At 42.5% G+C, this 20,789-nt stretch overlaps 1 protein-coding gene across 6 annotated transcripts in view; it reads right to left on the minus strand.

Annotated features, from left to right (window-relative positions):
* foxp1b (forkhead box P1b) overlaps positions 1–20,789 on the minus strand; it is a 150,915-nt gene that overhangs the window by 22,903 nt on the left and 107,223 nt on the right. For 4 of the 6 annotated variants that reach the window (XM_061069372.1, XM_061069371.1, XM_061069374.1 and 1 more), the window contains 3 exons: positions 8,580–8,717; positions 8,189–8,281; positions 4,508–4,658 (listed from right to left, as the gene is read on the minus strand). In XM_061069372.1, the coding sequence (XP_060925355.1) occupies positions 4,508–4,658; positions 8,189–8,281; positions 8,580–8,717 (382 nt within the window). Of the gene's footprint in view, positions 1–4,507; positions 4,659–8,188; positions 8,282–8,579; positions 8,718–16,155; positions 16,209–20,789 lie in introns of those variants that run through there. The other 2 variants (XM_061069376.1, XM_061069375.1) reach the window with 2 other exon arrangements.

Genomic DNA, 20,789 nt, shown 5'->3' on the forward strand with positions numbered 1-20,789 from the left:
TTCTCCTCAATGCCTTGATGTGCTCTAATCAAAGTGCACGTCCATGACAGGCTAAACATGCTTAATTTTGCGGTTTGTGCTACAGCATGCTAATCCAACGCTTGCCAATTTGTGTAGACACATTCTCAGAAGGCTCCATTGTTGTTTTTGATGGCGTGCTTTGGAGACTTTGGAGCAAAAGTTATTTTTATTGTTGTTTCTATTTCTTTCCCTGTGATGGTGGGTTTGGAAGGGGAAGGTCACTGGTGATGCGAGTGTCCTGCGCTCCGACAGCGGGACCAATCATTTTCCCCCCACTTGGTGCCCGATGACAGTGGGCGATGTATTTTTAGCCGATGTGCTTGACAGGGCGGCCCGCACTGGCTCAATTACCCAGCAGTCCTGGTGACCCCGACACCACTGTTTACTCAGATGAAACCGCAGCGGATAGACCGGTCTGATGAGAGAGGTAACGGAGTGGGACCAAGCTGTCTCTTTCTGGATCTAGTCCATAGTTTCATTGCCCTCTGTTTGCCTCTTCCCTTGTTCTTCTCGGGTCCAACCCTAACCTCTTCCAACAACAGCTGAGGCTCATGATTCACATAAATGACAATAAAACACCATTACACGAACGTCTCAGCAGGTATTCTTTTTTGTGTTTCGACAAAACGCATTGAGTTCCCCTCCATCTGATTACTGTGGGAAACGTAATGACATTGATCTGTAAATCCTCTTTCTTGGGTCCCCAGTTTGTCCATCCTTTAAATGCCAGATTGGTTTATCTTTCCCCTTTCCATTTTTCAGCACAACTATTCCGCTCATTACGACGGGGAAATACGGACAAGCACTTTAAAAAATGTATGTTGTTGGGACACTTGATTGATCACCGGCCTCCCAACTCAATTTTACCTCCGCAGGTAGCTCTGGCACCGAGACAGGCCGAGCTCTTCAACCTTTTCCTGTCCTTGTCCCCCTGTACCCAGGTGACCATGTTCAAGCAAGCAGAAAGTTGATTTAAGGTTCATAATGACATCAGTTGCAGGCCATCATCCCCCAAATAAAAAATGGCCCTCAGTGCTCCGGGCTCTTTAAACCGAGCTGTTACTTCTCACACACAGTGCCGGTGCCATGGGGGGAAAGTGACATCGCTATTAGTTTATTGTTCCGTCAGGCTGGGACCTTTACTGCACCCCTGTTTATGTTACCGTAATCACTGGCCTGCTGATATGCACCCCTTAGGCCTGAAATATGTCCTGTCCTAATGCTGCAGGAACTATTACCCGTAGCCCACCGCTGGACGTATCAATCACTGACAGGTCAGCCGCATTACCCACCGCTGTCCCTGATGTGCTGCTGTTCTGTGAGCACTTCATGGCTCGCCACATTCTTTGCTTTCATATTACCGACAAATTTGTCTTGTCACTGTCCCCCCGGCCGCTCCTGGACAGCTTAAATGATGTAGTGCGGCTACAAGAACTCGCTCTCATGCAGCGCAACCTCGGAGGGTGAGGGGGGGCATTTTATCCGGGATGTGCACAAACACTGTCCACCTATGTGACACACACACACACACACACACCTGAGCAACGTGAGCCTGGTCTACCACTGACTCACTTATCAGGTCAAGAGGACAGGCTTTTTGTGGGAGGGGGTGTTGGGATCAAATTTATATTTATGAAAGTTATATCCTCCCCAAACACATTGTTGTAATTTATAACAGATACCGTCTGGCCGCTTCCAAGACTTTGAACATTAATGTCAAAAGAATTTACGACAAGAGAAACAAATTACGCTCCAGATAATGTGCCAATTGTTTTTCACTCAAAACTGCTATCTACAAGTTTATACTTAATTAGTGCTATCACATTTTTGAAAGGCTAATTTACACAAATTCTTCCAGTCCATCGCTTTGACGTAGAGTGACAAATCGGTCTCAGGCAACAATTTAACAAAGCAGGAAACTGAAAGAAAAATGAGCCCTTAAGTGCATCTTAGCAGCAAAACCGCAAATACAGATTGAACACCTACTTTCCATTCCTTACACTGTTACAGTGACCTATCATTTTGAAAACCTTTTGTTCTCTTTGTTGTCTTGGAAAATGGATACAGTGGATTTCACGTGGCCTTTGAAAAATAATTATATTGTTATCTAAATGAAATGAAACACATAAAATCATCGGTTACAGAAAAAAGAAAAAGCCTGGCCAATTTACTGCCCCCAAGTTGGAATCTGTAATCGCTGAGACCCAAACAGAGCAGATCAACTCATCACTTCCGACGCAGTGCTAACTGTTAACTGAATATTGCAGATTAAATCTGAGCAGCACAGGCCTGGCCCGCTGATGCATGAAAGAGTTTAGTGATGTGGAAAACAGAAAGGTCATCAATAACTTCAAACAGTCAAGCAGAAAATATGTAGAATAGAAAGACTAACTGGGGGCCTGCAGCTCCAGCCTAAGTGTTGTAACAGCTGTCAGAGGCACAGAGTTAATCATCAATGGACTGCGAGGGCGAACGAACCAGGTTTGACTGGTTGTTGCAACTTGAAACAAACAGCTAATTGTATGTCGGGAGATCCAGTTCCTCATTATGATTGTTGACTGTAAAAAAAAACTTACCAAAACTATGCTGTAGGTTTCAGATACAAATCATTTTAATGCATTTTTAAGGGTAGAAAAATAAAATAATTCCCTCAAAATTATAGTGAGATTTTCTGTCATGATTATTTTGGGAATAGTTTTTCCAAAATATTTTCTCTACAGTTTCAGTGTGTCTGTGGTATCTTATTAGGTGGTGTATATTTAATAATTTCTTGCTACAGCTTCAGGGTAAACTGAGCATGTGATGCATCAGAGCTCTATGTTAATCCAAATAATCTATCTCAACGTTTTGAGACAAGAAATTGGGCGGCCTGAACAAAGTGTATCTAAAAAATGATTAGGTAAAAAATAACTTCAATACAACACCACTCTTAATAAGTTAAGTTTCCTAGGAACAACGTTAGGATGACAGTATAAACAGGATGTTCTGGTCCTGTTGCGAAATCCATCAAAAGTACAGTACCTAGTAATAACACCCATATAATGCTTTACTTAAGGGGTGTGTGTGTGTGTTTGCCAGGCATCTGACACAGAGCATTTCAGTGAAGCACATTCACAACACAGCGGTGCTCCACGCCTGTGCCCATGGCAATCGTCTGCGAACGGATGAGTGATTCCATATCCAGTCCAAACAATAACACCACTGTACAAACCGTGTTTGTGTTTGCCTATTACCTAAGCACCCCCCCCAAACCCTCCGGTTTTTATTGCCCTTATCTTGTTTTTTCAAAACTGTTTGTCTTAGCTGGGAATGAATAGTCAATGTCATGTTCTAAATCCCTTATGACGGCATCTTTGTCATGAGGGGACCACTCCTTAACATAATATTAAAGAATAAATAAAGAAATAAACTTCCTGGCCAAACAGTGCGTATTGACACGATTGATGGAGTAACAGGCAATATCACTACGAAAAGTTCACTGTCAGTTTAAGAACAATAGATGCTGTCTTACTCCAGGCTCAAGCAGGCTCTGACCAGGATGCCAATCACAGAAACAGGACAGACTCGAGGAACAAAGTGAGGATGAAAAGAAAACAAAAACTTCACCTTTACTGCCTGTGACGATAATAAGCCGAATAAAACCTACACAAATTATACAACAATGGTTCAGTAAACAGTGGCTTTTCCCAGACAAGAGAACATGCCATTTAGTAAACTAAAGAGGTGTTGAGTGAGGATTTACTGTAGGTGTGTCCTGCCTCAGTGAAACCATGTACAGTATGTGGTTACATACTTGACTAAGCAAATTTGTACAGGTCTTGTAGCTGGGCTACAACAGTGGCAAATCAAACCAATCTGAATATACGGTGATACACTTTCAAAAGCCAAGATGTTGATTAATAAACTGATGGCAAAATTGGTTCCTACAGAAATTAGAAAAGCAAGAAGAAAATTACACACCAATGGCTGTGCATGTTAGTGATCTCATGAGGGTTAGGTTTGTAAGGCCCAAAGTAATACTATTATTTTTAAGGTGAAACTGTCTATGATCAGCACTTAGATCAGTATAAAAAAATATAAGAAGAGCTTTGACTCTATCATTTATTTAGATTTTTAAAAAATCTTTCTTATTCTGAAAACACAAAACAGTTGTGTTCAGGAGGGAAGATCGCCTCTAATAACAGATGAAGGACTTCAACTTGCTTTTCATATACAATGCCAGGATCATCCAATATAGAAATAAACAACCTTATCAGTACGACCCCAATCTCTCTTGTTTTAGTCTCATGACCTCGACTCAACTACTTTCTCAATTTTATCAGTTTAAATCCACAAACAAACTTAAACACTTGTGAAAATAAAGAGGTGTCCCCAGGCACTGACTTGTAGTGTTTTCTTACGACCGAATTCTTCCACTGAGAAATAGCGGACTGGTGGACTTGATAGTCCAGTGGTTGAGGACAGTGCTCTGACATGAGGTACTGACCCTGAGTGAGGGAGTGCAGTGGCAGGCCGGTCTGTCCGGGCTGGATGGTGAGCAGACCCTGCCTCTGAAGGTTGAGTAGATGCTGCTGCTGGACCTGCTGGACCTGCAGGAGCTGCTGCTGGAAGGCCAACTGCTGCGCCGACACCTGCTGCTGTTGGCCCAAACACACAAGCTTACATTAAAAGACAAGTACACACCATCAGCTAATATACAAACAGTTTATAGAAGCATAACAACCAGAGCAAACATGTACAGATGAATTGCATGTTTGCATATAACTGGATTCATGTAGGCTGCTGACGAAAAAAAACATTTGAAGCTCAAAGCTCTCGAGTTCACGGTTCAAGTTTACACACTTTACAACGTCATGTTCATTCATAACAACAGTTTTAATGTACTTTAGGTGTGCTTACGCACAAAATACCACAGTATGAGTTTCATAAATTTTGCCTTTAGTGTGGCTGGGCCAGCACCCACTTAAGACAGGTAGACTATACATCTCTCTCTCTCTTAATTAATGAGGAGTCGGGAGGCAAATGACAAACAACGAAACAACATAGTTAATCATTCATAATAAGAGCCACAGGAATTTAATTACAGCCATTCATAATTCAGCAAACAACGTGTGACTAAATCAAAGTGCTTAATAACCACCATGGCAACTCTCACAACTCTCCCAGGCATGGCGCTGAGCTCAGGGATACACTCTTTCCCCAAACCAGTGCTGCAAGCTGCGTTCAATCACACACTGTGGCCTGACAGAGAGATAGTCGCTCTGTTGGTCTCACTGAGCTACAGCTGTTTCATCGAGACAGATTTAATGAAATGCTGGTGTAGCTTTACTGATTTGTGGGGGTGTTTGGAGGGAGTTGGGAGTTTGGCTCTGAAAAGTGAAACGTGTGAACTCTGATATGATGACAAAGTGATATGAGAGCGCAGAAAGAAAATGGAAGTGAGAAGATGACTTGAGAGTCAGAATAATAAATAGAAGGAAATTATCTAATATCCCCAATCTCCTATGAGTCAAAACAAATGAGCGATGCTGTTTAGATAACGGGGGCACGGAGGAGAGAGATGACTTTTCACCTCTTCATCAGCCGTCGCTCTCAACAAATTCACAGGCAACTCACTGAGATGTCCCAACAGGATCTATCAGGACACCGTCTGTATTTCCAACAGATAAGGATAAAATATCCGTGCCTCAGACTCAACAGGATGCCGGGCCTGTTTATGAGTATACAAGGCCAGTTGTCAAGCGGGTGGGAAGAGAGGAGGGGGCACTAAAAGCAGTCCCGGGGCTGCCAAGCTGTGCACCGCACCCTGTTACCAAACACAGGATACACCACTTTTGTTTACTTCTCACAATTGAGCGCACACAAAAAAGGTCTTGGTACAAGGCGGCTGTTAGGTCACTTGCTAGAAGCTCTGAAACCACTGAAACAGCCAGATAAACTGCGCCCCCCTCCGCCCACCCACGTTCGCCTTGTCAAAATGGTCGGGCGGCCTTCCTCTCCCTTCCTCTGCCTCCCTCCTGGCCCACACCCAGTCTGCGGCTCCAGGAATAAAGCTCTGGGCAGCGTAGGTCTATTACAGTGAGAGGAGTCATCTCATTGGATCCATCTGGGGGGAAGAGGGCGATCTGACAGTTGCGGAGGGTCATAATTGAGCAGTAAGCACACATTCATTCACAGGCTCATTTGTGATCTAACCCAAAAGTGGGAAGGAGAAAGATGAGGGAGCAACAATGGACGGGTCACAGAGGTCGCAGTAAAATTTTGGATACAGGTGGTCTGTGATTCTCTCTGATCCATCCTATTTCTGTGAGGCTATTGGTGGAGAACTTTCTCGTGTCCTCTGTGGTTTTCTGTTCCCTGACAGCCTAAGACGACGATAATAGTACCACAGGGGTGGGAGTTCACAAGCAACAATGTCTTTTCTTTTCTTTTTTTTCTTCAAAACGCAAAATAAACAGAGGGCGGCTTTGTAGAAAAAAGGAAGAAAGAAAAATCAAGTATTGCAAATTAATCTAACTCCTTTCTCCCTTGACATTTTGTTTCTTCTGGTCCCATCAGCTGACAGCAGCTCCTGTGCGCTCGCAGCATGCAGAGACATTAAAAACCCAGACCCAATAGACCAAATAAGAGGTTAACAAGAAGTGGCACGAGGGAGAGAAAAATACAGTCCCTGACAAATGATAAAGAGTGGCACTGGCAGGCCTTTATTGTCAAGCTTCAGATATAAAGTTAAAGATCTTTGAAAAACTAAATTTTGATGTCTTTAAAATAAAAGAGGCACAAAGCAACAACAGGGGGTTATTGTCTGGCAGCCACAGGGGAGTCACTGCATAATTCTTATTCTGTCTTTTGATGGCTGCTCGAAATGCGACTGAAAAAAAAAAAAAAGAGACAGAGAGCGATGGGGAGAGAAAGAAAACATCGGCGGAGAGGGGGAGAGCCTCTCGAGGCTGCATCCATTTCCTGTGATCATACATAATATGCTTCAAAAGTTGCCTTTTCTTTTATTCTCATGCCCCATTCAACTGATCAATTGCACCTCCCCCCCCCCCACCTCATCTCCTCCCCCTCTTTTCTCCCCCTTGCTCCTCTAGTGTTTACATCAGATGCGAGTTGGTGACAGGCCCTATCTGAGGCCGAGGAGCTCCGCTGTCATGTTGATTTATGGGAGCATCACGCCACAACTTGTCCAAACTGAAGCCCGCAGTTCATTAATTTGGGAGCTTCGACTTTGAAGTTGGGAGCTTCGACAGCACGCGGACGTGTGTGAGTGTGGGCATGCGTGGGTGTGTGTGTGTGTGTCTGTTTTTAACACTGCGCTTAATTTTCTACGCTTACCCTTCTCTCCAAACACGGAACTCAATGGGGACAACGGCAACAAAAAAACCCCAGATTGCCTTTGAACTTCTTTTGACCGCACAATAATAATTTTGCTTTGTCCACAGTGATGCCTGTATCCGCCAGTTATTAACACGCATTAAGCTGCTGCCTAAAGCAAGCCCCACTGTACTGGAGGGAGCAAAGGAGAGATAGAGCGAGAAAGATGTAGGGAAGACAGAGAGAGAAGGATACAGAGAGAGAGAGAGAGAGAGAGAGAAGGATACAGAGAGAGAGAGAGAGAGAGAGAAAAGTCAACACAGGCAACAAAGCTGATATCTCACAATTACATGGCTTCTCTTCCTGTACCATTTCCATGTTAATTACTGAGAAAAGTAAGAGTAAAAGTATAAATCTCAGATTTATATGCTCCGTGTTCCTGCCTTTCTCCCTTCTGCCTTTCATTATGTCCTACACGAGGCTCACAGGAGCGGTCATCTCTTTGTTGCACAGGACACTTGTTTACTTGGAAAAAGGAGAAAAAAAATCTAGAACAATGAAGTAAGGCTCAGGCTCTGTAAAATATTACACGCTTCCAGAAAAAGGAGGCGCTGAATTCTTAGCACAGTATCACTCAGTTTTTACCATTCATCCAGCGAGTCTGACATGCTAATCAGAAGCTTGAGTGCACTTGATTTGCCCCCCCCCCCCCCCCCCCCGCTCTGCTTTAACCACAGTCTGGAAGCAGATGGAGTAAGGAGGGGGTGGAGGGGTGGGTGCACATGACTCCCATATTCTGTCTGGCCAACGGCTTTGGTAATGGCAGGCGGCGGGAGTGATGTCAGCCTACCTCTTTACTCTGCTTGCTGCCTGCATGCTGCTGCTGTAGGAGCTGGAGGTGGAGCTGTTCCTGCTGCTTCTTGTAAAACTCTTGGAGTTGCTGCTGCAAAAGAGACAAGGAGGCAACACGTGAGTCAAAGTCTGTCAGTCATAGAAAACTAAGCAGTGAGAACGTTCAATACTTTGAGGAATTCTATCTTTTGGGGCTTAAGGCAAAAGGCGAAGAGCACTTCAAAGTGAATTTATATTTTTTTGTGAAACAATATACACCGATCAGCCGCAACAATAAAAAAAAACAGTAACTGGTTTTAATGTTGCGGCTGAAGGGTTAATGAGAAGACATCCACCATCTGAAATGGGATGTCTGACAAAACCAGTCGAGATGACGCGTTGTACATTACCTGTTGTAACATGAGGGCCTGCTGCTGCTGGAGAAGAACCTGGAGCTGCTGAGGGCTCAGGACTTGCTGCTGGAGGATTTGCTGCATCTGCTGAGGAGTTATCACTTGAGGTGTCATCATAGCCACTGACACTGGGACCTGCACAGACACACAAAGCGAGCACATTGACGTCAAGAGACAAAATACAGTAACGTATCAGGGCACAATGAATCCTTATTCTTGTTTCTAGTCACAAGTGGGCTAATTGTTGGCATGCAATTGGTAAATAAATCAAATGTGCAAAAAAGTATAAAGGATAAATAATGGTAACAAATTTGTAAAATAAAATATCTGATAATAATGATTATTATTTTAAGCTAGGTATATGTACACACTTTGCATTTACTGGACTCTATATTAATCTCAAGAGTCACACATTTCCTCCGACAAACACACACATATCAACCCCTCTAACCATTATGACACCACACCAGACTAAGGAGGGCTAAAGGACAGTGGGTGAAAGAAAAGAGCCAGCTGTATCCACCCATACCGCCATCCTCTGACTTTCCCTTCTCACAAACACAAACACATCAGACATGACCTGCTTCTGCCAAGAGGCTTCCATATAAACGTGGCAAAGATGCCATACCTGCATTTGGACGTGCTGGTTGCACATGCATGTCATGTCATGTGAGAACATTTCATTAGGAGACGCTGTCAACAGCCATCTATTATTGTGAAGATATGGAGTGCCTGGAGGAGGGGCCACGTTGAAGAACACGCAGGCCACTAACTAACTCCCAGTAGAAAGGTGTGAGTGCATGACTCCTCAAAACAAGTGATTTGTTGTGACACTGAGAGAGCCCCCACAGTTGTCAGGGTGCCTTAATTGCTCCGGCGGCGTTGGGGACTCAGAGTGTGTCTGGATGCTGCCACTCACCGCCATGATGTGCAAGACAATTAAAAGCTCCTTCCCTTGACATTTGTATGACAAACAGCAACTAAGATGTACGCGATAGTGCTGCCGCTTTGCAATTGTTAACACGTCTAGGAAATGGTTCAGTGAACGTGCACCATACATTAGTATGTACAGTATGTGCATGGGCGTGTGTTAAAATGTGCTCTCTGTCTCTCAGGCTGATGTCAGCAGTTGATAGAGCGGACATAGCCGATGACAGTCTGTCTTCACCAAGGTTACCCAAATTGTGTGGCCACCTTATAGCTAATGACACCCCTTTGAATTTTTCATGCCCCTCTGAATGTAATTTAGCTGTTTAAAACCTTGTCCGGTAACTAAGGGGCTTTTCTTGACACACGCCCTGCATGCATATTACCTTATTCATTCTCCCCATTGTAGCATAAAACAAAAACAAAGCGCTGCCATAATGAACAGCTTGTACTGCTAATGCAGAGGAAAGGGCAGCGACGTCAAATAGGACGGAGCGGCTTTGATGCTCTCCGTTAACTTTACTGTGAACAGTGCCAGACCATATTGTGCTGTGTTCTTCTGGCCCCTGAGAGGATGAGGGAGGCACAGCCGGGCCCCACCCAGGACTAACACACACATTTCTCATTTACAGCACAAGGCATATAGGAAGAAAATGTAATATTAATTCCCCATTGCATTATGTCTTAATATGCAGTTCATCTTGACTTTTGCACATGACTTGTCTTGTCATTTGCATAGCCGCGGCCTCTCATTCACTAATTTCACAGTCATTATCCACTGAAGTCCTTTTTTTCTGGGCATCGCTAATTTTGATTAACTATTTTGAAGGTCAACTCTCTGCTCTGAATTGCCGCATGCAAGTGTCATACATGCCAGCATCATACGTGATATGATATATAGTTCCCCTCTTAATATAACCCCCCCCCCAACACACACACACACACACACACACACACCAATGATAAATAATAATGCCAACCTCCTTTTTTGAAGCTTTACTTTAACCGCAAGCATTAAAAATCTACGCCATATTTGTCATGCTCTATTTTTACCACCATGTTAAAGCTGTAAATTTAGTCATATTTTCAAATGTATAATCATTTTGTCATGCCACATTATTCAAGAGTGTGATGTTGACATGCAAGCCTCAACTTAACACAAAGGGTTTACACACTATAGCAGCTCACAATAGCTGCCAATTTCCTCACAAATTACACTGAGATTTTGATTCTATTTAAGCGTCTTAATTCTTTACACTTGAGGTGTGTGTCTCATCCTGGTTTCACACTTTGCCTTGTCTCGAGCGTCTGGCTCACAGTAACTACAGCTAGAGCAGCTTCCCCAGTAAGAGGCTATTACAGACCCCCATTTTATTACCCATTACTACTGAGGTCATTAGCAGTAAGAGGGATTGTATGCTTCTTAACCTATTGATCAATGTAACTACCACCATTTAATCCTGTGCTGAAGGAGTGAAAATCTGCCTAAGACTGGGTTCTATTGAGAGTAAAGGCGGGAGGGAGCACTTTAACTGAAAAATATTGCCCTGGCTGTTGTATCGTTCCCATTTAACGCAAACAGAGGACGCCAGTCACCATTTAGAGCACTCCCATATGGTGTACTCCCTTATCTCTCAGATAACATCATGAATCCAGATGATCCACAAAAATATATGGCCATCTAAAGATAGTCTAAAGAGACGGCTCGCACTGGGCTAATAACTGGAGGGATCCAGTGAGCCCAGCTCTAATCTGCTCTACCAATATGAGGGTGTTAAAAAAAGAGGACATTCTGAGGATGCCAGAAATAGCTGATTTTTATGAATTTCACAAAGGTGTGGTGCTCTCCAGGTGCCTTCCATGCATAAACATTCAAACCTGTAACACAGCTGCAGAGTGACTGGAGGCAATATACTGTACCAGCACAGGCCTGCTGGCCAAACACACAAACACACACACACACACACACACACACACACACACACACACACACACACACACACACACACACACACACACACACACACACACACACACACGCACACACACACACACACACACACACACACAAACCTTAACTGTGGCATGTTAACTGTCACAAGCACATACAGGTACATGCAGCCCGTAACACACTGTATATGAGGAGTAAAACTATATTTCCCATACAGAACACTTAAGTCTGCTGGCACTGTATATTCAGTATTAAATGTTTACAGCAAAACATAACATGCATTTTAATTTAAACGATTTTTTAGGCATTTAACAATGTTGAAAAAAATTATATTTTTTGAAAAATATAAAAATCACTAGTTTAATTTACAGCATCACTTTCTGCACTGTTTCAACATTCACACACAGGCAGTATAGGAGGCATTTGTCATTAAGGACACCTTCAGAAAGCCAAATTCTATTGTGTGCACCACTATTCAATGAAACAAAGAAAATGCACACAAAAAAGACAATCTAATGCAGCAACACTGATCACATGTTTAAAAACTGCAAGAGCCACTGATTCACTGCACCCCCTCTCCTCCTGTCACATGTCAGAGGTCAATGCCTGGTGAAAAGGAGCAGGGGAGAGTCAAGCTGCACGGTGGCTCCTTTTCTGGCACAGAGGCAGTTGAGACGAACCGAAATGAGGGAGAAGGAGGTGAATATCAGTGAGACTGGTACAGACGTTTCACCCGCAAATGTGAAGCTTGTCGGAAAGAAAAAAAAATTGAGAAAAAGAAGAAGAAGAAAAGAAAAAAAGAAAAATCAAATTTTCATTTGTGCTCCCTGGGGTCATCTTGTTTTGCAGGGGCATCAAATGGAATGGAGAAGCGAAAAAAAGAGTCTGGTCCGTTTGATGCTGTTGTTTTACCTTGGCCTGCAGAGGCGCATGAAAAACGACTTCCCACCCTGTGATCGGCTGCATGAAAATGTCACCAAAATGAGGATTTCACGGGAGCTATTGTTCTTAAGTGAAGTGTGAACATAATTAGTCGTCGACAAGACTGGAAAGACTAATTCCATGTTACCTACTCAGGTTGATTGAAATCTCTTACATTAAAAAAAAAGAAAAAAAAATTAATTCAAAATCTTCACACTGACAAACTTTTCCATTAATAATGATAAAATTAATAAATAAACAATAATAATAATATCTTGCTAATGAAATTATTGAAAACCAAACGTGTACAGAGTAGAATATGCTATATGTTAGATTTGTTAGTACGGCTAAATCATTTAAAAAGCTGGGCAGAACTACTCATCCCTTCCTCCCTCCATCATTCCTTCCTCGTCCTCCACAATCAAGCCCCTTTAAAAATGTTTACATCTGAGATAAACAGGATAAACGCAGCCACATTTTGTCTCCCTTCATCACACACTATACGTTCTGTATTTGGGTGCAGGGGTGTGAGGGGGCTGAGGCTCACATTATTTACAGCAACTGTAAAAACAAAAGTCAAGATTGCATTTTAATTAACTTTTGGACTACAAACAAACAGGTTCTGGCCGGAGCTGGTCCCGCTGTCGGGTTTAAACAAACAAACTGCACGGAGAAGTGAGCGAGTTCTCACCCCAACAATAACAGCTGAGCTGCAATGCTGGACGCTGTTTCCCACACTGGAGGCAGCCACCACTGCAGGTGACACACACACACACACACACACACACACACACACACACACACACACACACACACACACACACACACACACACACACACTCACACCGGCCTTTACATAATCATAGTGCTTTAGTTTAGTTTTCCTAATTTGAAATTTGTATTTTTCAAATTCATTTGTGCTTTTTTCTACTATAATATAATAAATGAATAATACGTTTTCCTGAAAAAAAATTATAAAAAATATATAGTTTTATAAAATTCTAAAATAGCACTGATGCATTTTTCAAGTAATTCAGAAGTCATGATTAACATTTCATGCTCAGAACCAGCACAGACAAACAAGCTAAAATAAATTCACACCCTTCATTGCATTTCTGACATGAGACCTAATGTCCAGTCTCTCTGACCTTCGAAGCCACACCTCCAAGTTCACATTTCACAACACACTTCAGCAGTGAAACCTGACGTACAAATTCAGACTGACAACTACAACTCTGCACTCCACCATTCACCGTTTTCACTTTTCCCTGATTGCAGCCACTGTTGGTGTAAACTGCTGCGCGCCCGTGATCGATGGTCTACCGGCTCGACGTGGCTACGCAACCATGCGCGTCTTCTGATGCATTATTTGAGTCAGTTGAGATTTAATTAAGATCGCAGCCTTTAAAATCCCTTTAAAATGAAACTGTAGTAGAAAGACAATGGCCAACACATCCTCGTGCAGATTGTTTCTATTCTCTGCACACAAGCAACGCAAAGCTAATCCTTGTTTCCATGACGGCAGACAAGAGGGCCACAAATTGTGTTGCTTCTTGACATTCTTTATGTTGTTGTTTTAGGTGACTCATATAAAGTATACAGCCAATTAATTAAATTATATAGAAAAAGATATTCAGTGTCAGCTGTAGGTTTATAGCATTAAGTAAAAATCAAGATGTGCCAGACCAGTTTACGTCCACATAGATCCTCAATAATCCACATTTATTTTAAATGGGAAACATGTCAATACCATCGTATTCCTCACTGTTTTAAAATAAATAACTCATGTCAGAGAGTTGTAGTGAAAAATACCTTCTGCCACAAAACACGCCACACCATGTAATCTCATTATCCTACCATCTCAGCCCTTTGAAACACATGGCATCTCAAGTGTAGAGTTAATCTTACTATCTGAAACACAGACGCTCAAAGCAGTTATGTCCCTTTAAAAAAAACAAATGAATGAGAGCCCTTTTCAAGTAAAAACATGTTTCAGTCAAGAAAGGCAGGCAATAACAGCAGAGAGCAGCTGGTGCTTCACTATATCACTGCTAAACTATTCCTCCGTCTCTCTCCTGCCGCTGACTCGACTGCCTACTCCAGCACAGCGCAGAGACCGTCCCTGTAAAGGATATCCCAGCGAGCCGTGGGGCTCTGCCGGCTAACCCCTTGTTCCCCCCTCTCCGGGTACACAGCTAATATCTGGTTGCCTATGTCATGGTTTAGAAATGACAGGTGCTGGCAGCCCCTCGCCTTGACAGGCCACTGCACAAATAACGCCCCTGCCTGAAAGGGCTAATGCACTACTAATGAACAATAAATCAACTTTGATTACAAACTGTCAACCCAATCAGCTCGCACTCCAGCTCTCCCAAACTGCGAGTCTCTGCACAGCTGCACGGCATTACGGTGCACACTGGCCTGTTTGGGCTTCGCTCTCCTCCCTGACCATCTGATATTTCCCTCTGCTGTTCTCTCCTCCATCCCTCCTTTATTTTAGGCACCCACCTCTTCACCACTGATGCAAGGTGCTGAAACATTGAGCCCCAAAAAATTCAGCAAAAGCAAGTGCAAACAGACAGCACATGTGGATCCTTTCTACAGCTGCAAGAGAGTATTACTTAAAACTGTTGTAGTAAAAGTACTTGAGGCTATTTAACAATCGGATGTCAAGAGACATTTTTCTGTGTAAAACCTCAAAGCTGTCAAGAAGGGCTCAAAGTTGACAGCAGAAAAAAAATAGAAGAAAATGACCAAAACTTTCCCTCCTAAATGTAGCCTGCAATCCTTTTGTTACAAGCACTAACATACACATAATACACACACAGGCACGTAGCAACAGTCACACGCTCCAACTTTTCAGGAAGATATGAGCGATGGCATTTGGAGTGACAGCATGTCTCCAGCGTGGTTTTGTGGTGACAGTGTCAAATATAGAGCTGTGCCAGCCTCTGTCTTAATTCACTGTGACACCATGAGGAGACTGAGGATTAGTCCAGACCATTGCCTGAGAGCAAGTAAAAGTCTGACCATCAACCTCAACAAATCAACACAAAACACACAACCAGCAAAACCCAGTGTGTAACAAAAAGCAACATAAAGTCTGTCTATGGGATTCAAATATCCTACCCTGGGAAAAGATAATAAATATATAATTGCCTCATAAAACTATTTCAAAACAACAATGCATACGAGAAGACAAACCTGTCCCCTGTTTTTGTTGAACTTTCCATAATTCATACAGCAAACAGTGCTGGATCCTGCTTAACTGGTTCGCTCTCTATCAGCAAAGTAAACAAAACTAAACAAACAGCGAGAATAGACAGACATGTAAAAGGCAAAACGAATCTAAAGCTGTAACCGACAAACAAGCAGAACAAAAAAAAAAAGAACAGCTGCATGAACTGAAAGGGAAACAGCAAAATTTCTGACAAGCACGAACAGCACAGTTAACAGATAAACACGAGCCACTAAACCATACAATCTTATTTCAGATATAACACAGTAAATCTAATGTACATGAAACTTGCTTTCATGTGTCAGAACAAGACTGTCAACTATCAAGTGTCTCACCGGCAGAGTAAAGTCCGGTAACTGCTCCTCTCCTCTCATACAAACTGCATGACAAAAATTTACCAATTACAATGACAGAACATCAACGACAGACAGACGATAATCCTCCTTTTCTCTTTTCCCTGGTCAAATTAAATTGTGAAGTTTCTTTTTTACACAAGAAAGCTGGCAAAATCACACAAATCAATCATATTGACAAACCTGACAAACTCCATTTAGCTGGCAGGGTAAACAGAGTGCCGGGCCACGCGGTGTGGAGTGAAGCAGAGCGGAGAGCACGGCGGCGAGGGAAGGAGAGAGAGAGAGAGAGAGAGAGGGAAGAGAGAGAGTGAGTCAGAGAGAGAGAGCGAGAGAGGTATCGTGGCTCACAGGCTGTCAGGCAAGGAGGCTGAGGAGCAGGCGCTGCTGTGCTGTGGAGTCTCCAACCTTCCTCGGGATACAGACAGATTGCACGTGCGAGGTTGCTCCCTGGCTGACAAGATACAAAACTATCCAATCAACCACGCCCTTCTCCACCAATCACAAACAGTCCTCTAAACATAATTAATTCAAATGGGGCCACACAACAGGGAGCCGCAGGCTGGGCTGCAGGTGAACCCGTGCCTTTGTGAAGGGGCCGATTGAAAAAAAAAGAAGGAAAAAAAGAGAGGAAAAAAGGCACAGTTGACGGCTGTTAACCCTTTGACCCCTGCCGGGACTCCGCCCGTGCTATTGAAACAATGGGAGCCTGTAGAAAAGAGGCCCTTTAATTAAACAACAGATAAGTAAACACAGCTATACAGCGGAAAGAAAGAAAAGTGGCCCCCACTATCAGCCCCTTTATTGTTCTCTTAAATGGAAGTGTTTACAGTGCCAGAACAAAGACACAACTCATTTCACATGCCGAAAACAACAAACGCACAAACAATTCAGACGCTTTGTAGTTATTTACACTTTTTTTCTTCCTTTTAAATTTCCCATGCTGATACCACATGTTGGCCATTTTATTTTTTGAATAAAATGGTGTATTTATGAGAACAGTTTGTTTTTCCTCCAACATGTACAGCTTCAGTGTGTGCTATCACCATAACATGCAACCCAGTGCAATACACCAAGTTTATTTTAGTGTGTATGTGTATATTTGGTCATAAAATCTAACTAATCAGCATAAACTTTCCCCAGTTTTTAAACACTTATAACTACAGTCTGGTCCCAGACAAGCTAAAAGCACTTACATTAAAAGCTAACATTACACAAACTACCAGGCAATCCATCCAACTCCATCCCAATGAGAGCAATTAGCTGTCATGATATCCTCACACTCTTTAACACCCATGTGCACTCAGCGAGGGGAAGAGAAGGGAGAGGGAAACAGGACCCTGCCACCTACTGGAGATCTTAATGAACTCACCGGGAGAGGATGGAAAGCTTGTCTCCTGCCCCTTTACATTACTCTTAACCTTCAAACGAAACAAAGGCACCTTTAGGCATTTAATGTAATCTAAACCATGTGTATATTTTGTTGTACACAACATTAAGATATTAGAGATGTTGCTAACCAGACCAACTTTTCGTTAAAACAAAAAAAATCAGCTTCAATAAGTTGCACAAGCCCTTTAACATGAATTAGAGGAATGGTATGAGGCAAGATTAACACCTCACTTTGTTAATTATCATAACAATAAACACACAGCTGAATAACAGAGCTCTAAAACACAGCTCATATCAACAGCTATAAACCCTTGGCCAGGGATGAAGGAATGTTCATGGGACGCATTCCAGCCGCAAACACACTGGTAAAATAAACAGAGCGCCTGCATAACACGCCACTGCTCTCATCTGCTAATAACTAACAATGAGCTCTGCTAAGCTGGCCTGACCTATATAAATTATTGACTGGGACACCTCAAGTGTCAAGAGTGACAATTCCAATGCATATCATAGGGAATAATTAAGTGGAAGAGAGGCCGCTTTTATTTTCTATCTGACACCCTCAAGACGGCTCACACAAAAAGACAGTGACATGCCGGCATGTGCCTACAACTGCACGCACGCACATCTCACACACAAATGCACACACGTGCACAGAGTGGTTTAGGCTATGGCCACACTCTTCTCCCCCAGCACGCTCCCTGGGGTGGCATGTCGGCGTATTCTCAATAAAACACCTTCTTAGCAGTAATAGGCCACTGTTCTCATTTCAACGCTCCCAAAGGCCTCATGATAAATTTAGCAGACACACAGTTCAAGCTTCTCCTCTCACACAGTGTCTTTCTAATCCATTGCCTCTGTGCCTGCGATATGTAAAATAATTACACATATGTGTCGATGCCATTCGCACGCTGTATAGATTTTTTTCTTTTCTCTTTTTTTGTTCCTGCGCTACGTGAAACATCAATATCCTTGAGCCTGAACCGGCGTCCCTAGTGATAGTTTACAGAGAGCGCTGAGCGATTGTGTTCATGACAGAGTGGATGACATTATAAAATACTCCCATTTCCTGCTCGAGTTAGAGTGAAAGTATGAGTTAATGTCTGGTCTGGCCTGAGCGCTGCTCCGCTCCGCTCTGGCTAAAGATAACGACTCAGCTCCATTTACAAAGCCTTTCCCAAAACACTAACACAGCCAGTGAATAAGCTACACCGGCATGCCAGCCAGTGTCTTACTGCTACCAGAGAAAAGAGAGGGAGAGAAGCGGAGAGGAAGAGAAAGAGGAGTAAAATACAGAAACTACACTCATTCCTTTTCTTGAAGGGCTTTGGTGACCTGGACCATTGTCATGAGAAAACAAACACAGTGTTTCTCGGTGTGTGTGTGAAGTAAATCACTGTTTACTGATGGGAGTCAGCAGGGCAGGTGTGGGACCTATATACATAACAGCTGCTCTATATAATCGCCAAGGCAACAGAAATACTTTTTAGATTCACATCAGCACAACAATGTGTGATATTTCTAATGCTTATTTATTTTTATATATATTTTTATATATTACATGCCCCCAAAGTCAATGGAGAAACAAAGCATTTAATTACACATATTAATCAAACACTTAGCGACTATGTTTTCTAAGCTATAGAGCAAAGAACCTACACATGACTTGAGGAAAAAACGAGACCCTTAATTTAGACGCCAGAGAGTTCACTAGTAGTTAATTGGCAACTGTTGTCCCTGTGCGATAGACAATAGATAAATATAAAAGAAACAACAATAATAAGAATAATAAAACACAGTAGAGTGTCATTTCTCAACACAAAAGCCTTTTTGGAGAGAGTATATTTGAAATCAAGGATAACAAAATCAATTGTGTCTTTTGTTATCTTTCTTATGTAATTTTAAGCTGCATTTATTTCATATTTTTTATATTTGTCTCTACTCTTGTTTCTATCTTATTTTAATATTTATTTGATCTTAATTTATTGTTGGCGATGTGTCCTTCTAAAACTGAATGGATTACAACTGTCATGACACATCAGTGAACACACCTTTTAACGTCCACAACCCACTGCTTCTGCTTCATGACTGAGGTTATCACCTAGAGCAGAGTGGAGTAACAGTAAGTCACGCCTGAGTTACATTCCCTTTCTCTTTATAACTGGGGCTTTGATTATTTACTTTTAACATCATCATTCAGGTTCACACTGTTTAGTCAGCACATGTGAACCCTGTATTTGCAAAATATTTCCTGAGGGGATTCGCCAACCAGTTATAACGAAGCTTGTGTTATGGCGAGTACTGTCAAGTGTGGTTTTTCAATGAGTCAAAACAAGAACACTTCTTGGTTTGAGCAACATCGATTTTAAGTAGGTGGGGGAATTTCTGCCCGTTCTTGTTTGCAGATTGATTCATCTTTGATTTTAATCAGTTACTATATTAATAAACAGAAACTCAGTACACGGTGTTTGCAAAGGTTAAGAACAGTCAATCTGTGGGGGGGGACATGGAGGTAAAAATAACCTGACTGCTTAATATGAAGTTTATATAAAGCACCGGTAATTTGGATTATATTAAACTGTAATTAATCTGCTTTGATACATAATCCAGAATATATGAGAATTATTGTTATAATAGAGTGGCAAATTCATGTTTGTTGGTAGGTGGTTCTTATAAGCGTTTTTTAAGGAGGACTCAATATACGGTGCCAAGAAAGCCTATGGCTCTGCTCACCTCTGTGATTAAGTGTTTATCTAACCTTATCAGTGTTATGAAATAATATTTGTTAGCCCGTCCGTCCCACTTTCCAACACAATTTATTTCAATAAACAAGGCAAGTGTGTTGCTTCCATGGTTTGTGAAGACTGCGTGTACAACATGGAGGCTGTGTGCATTGATGGTTTACTCTATCAAGTCCAACACAAATATGAGATACAACAAAGTCCTCATGTAGCTGAAGGCCTTTCTGTCTCTTGATCTCTCTCCTGCCGTCTGCATGAGACAGTATTTCTTTTCCCCTCCCTCTAACTAAAAGTGAAAATTGTCGCCAAGATTTCAAAAGTTTTTTGTCTCAAGTACCTTGTGCATCTGTAAGCGCGTGTTAATGCAGTGGGATTGTGCATCCATCCATCCCTCCACCCTTTCGCAAAGGGCGTGTGAATCATTCCAAACAACATACACTTGACATCAAGATACAGCGCCAGAGGATGACACAAAGATACAACAGATTTTAAGGAGATGGTGTGTGTGTGTGTGTGTGTGTGTGTGTCTGTCTGGGTGGATGACTGAGTGGGGGAGAGGGTTGAGAGGGTTCACTGCTTGAAGGGAAACATCAGGCCTCAAATGAAAGGAGCGTCCTGAAAATGGTAGTGTTGCTCCCAGCGCTGTGACTGGAGTCAATTCGACAGTCATCGTCTTGGCTCGGA

Source organism: Limanda limanda, chromosome 4 (genome assembly GCF_963576545.1).
Source record: "Limanda limanda chromosome 4, fLimLim1.1, whole genome shotgun sequence".
Taxonomy (NCBI): Eukaryota; Metazoa; Chordata; class Actinopteri; order Pleuronectiformes; family Pleuronectidae; genus Limanda; species Limanda limanda.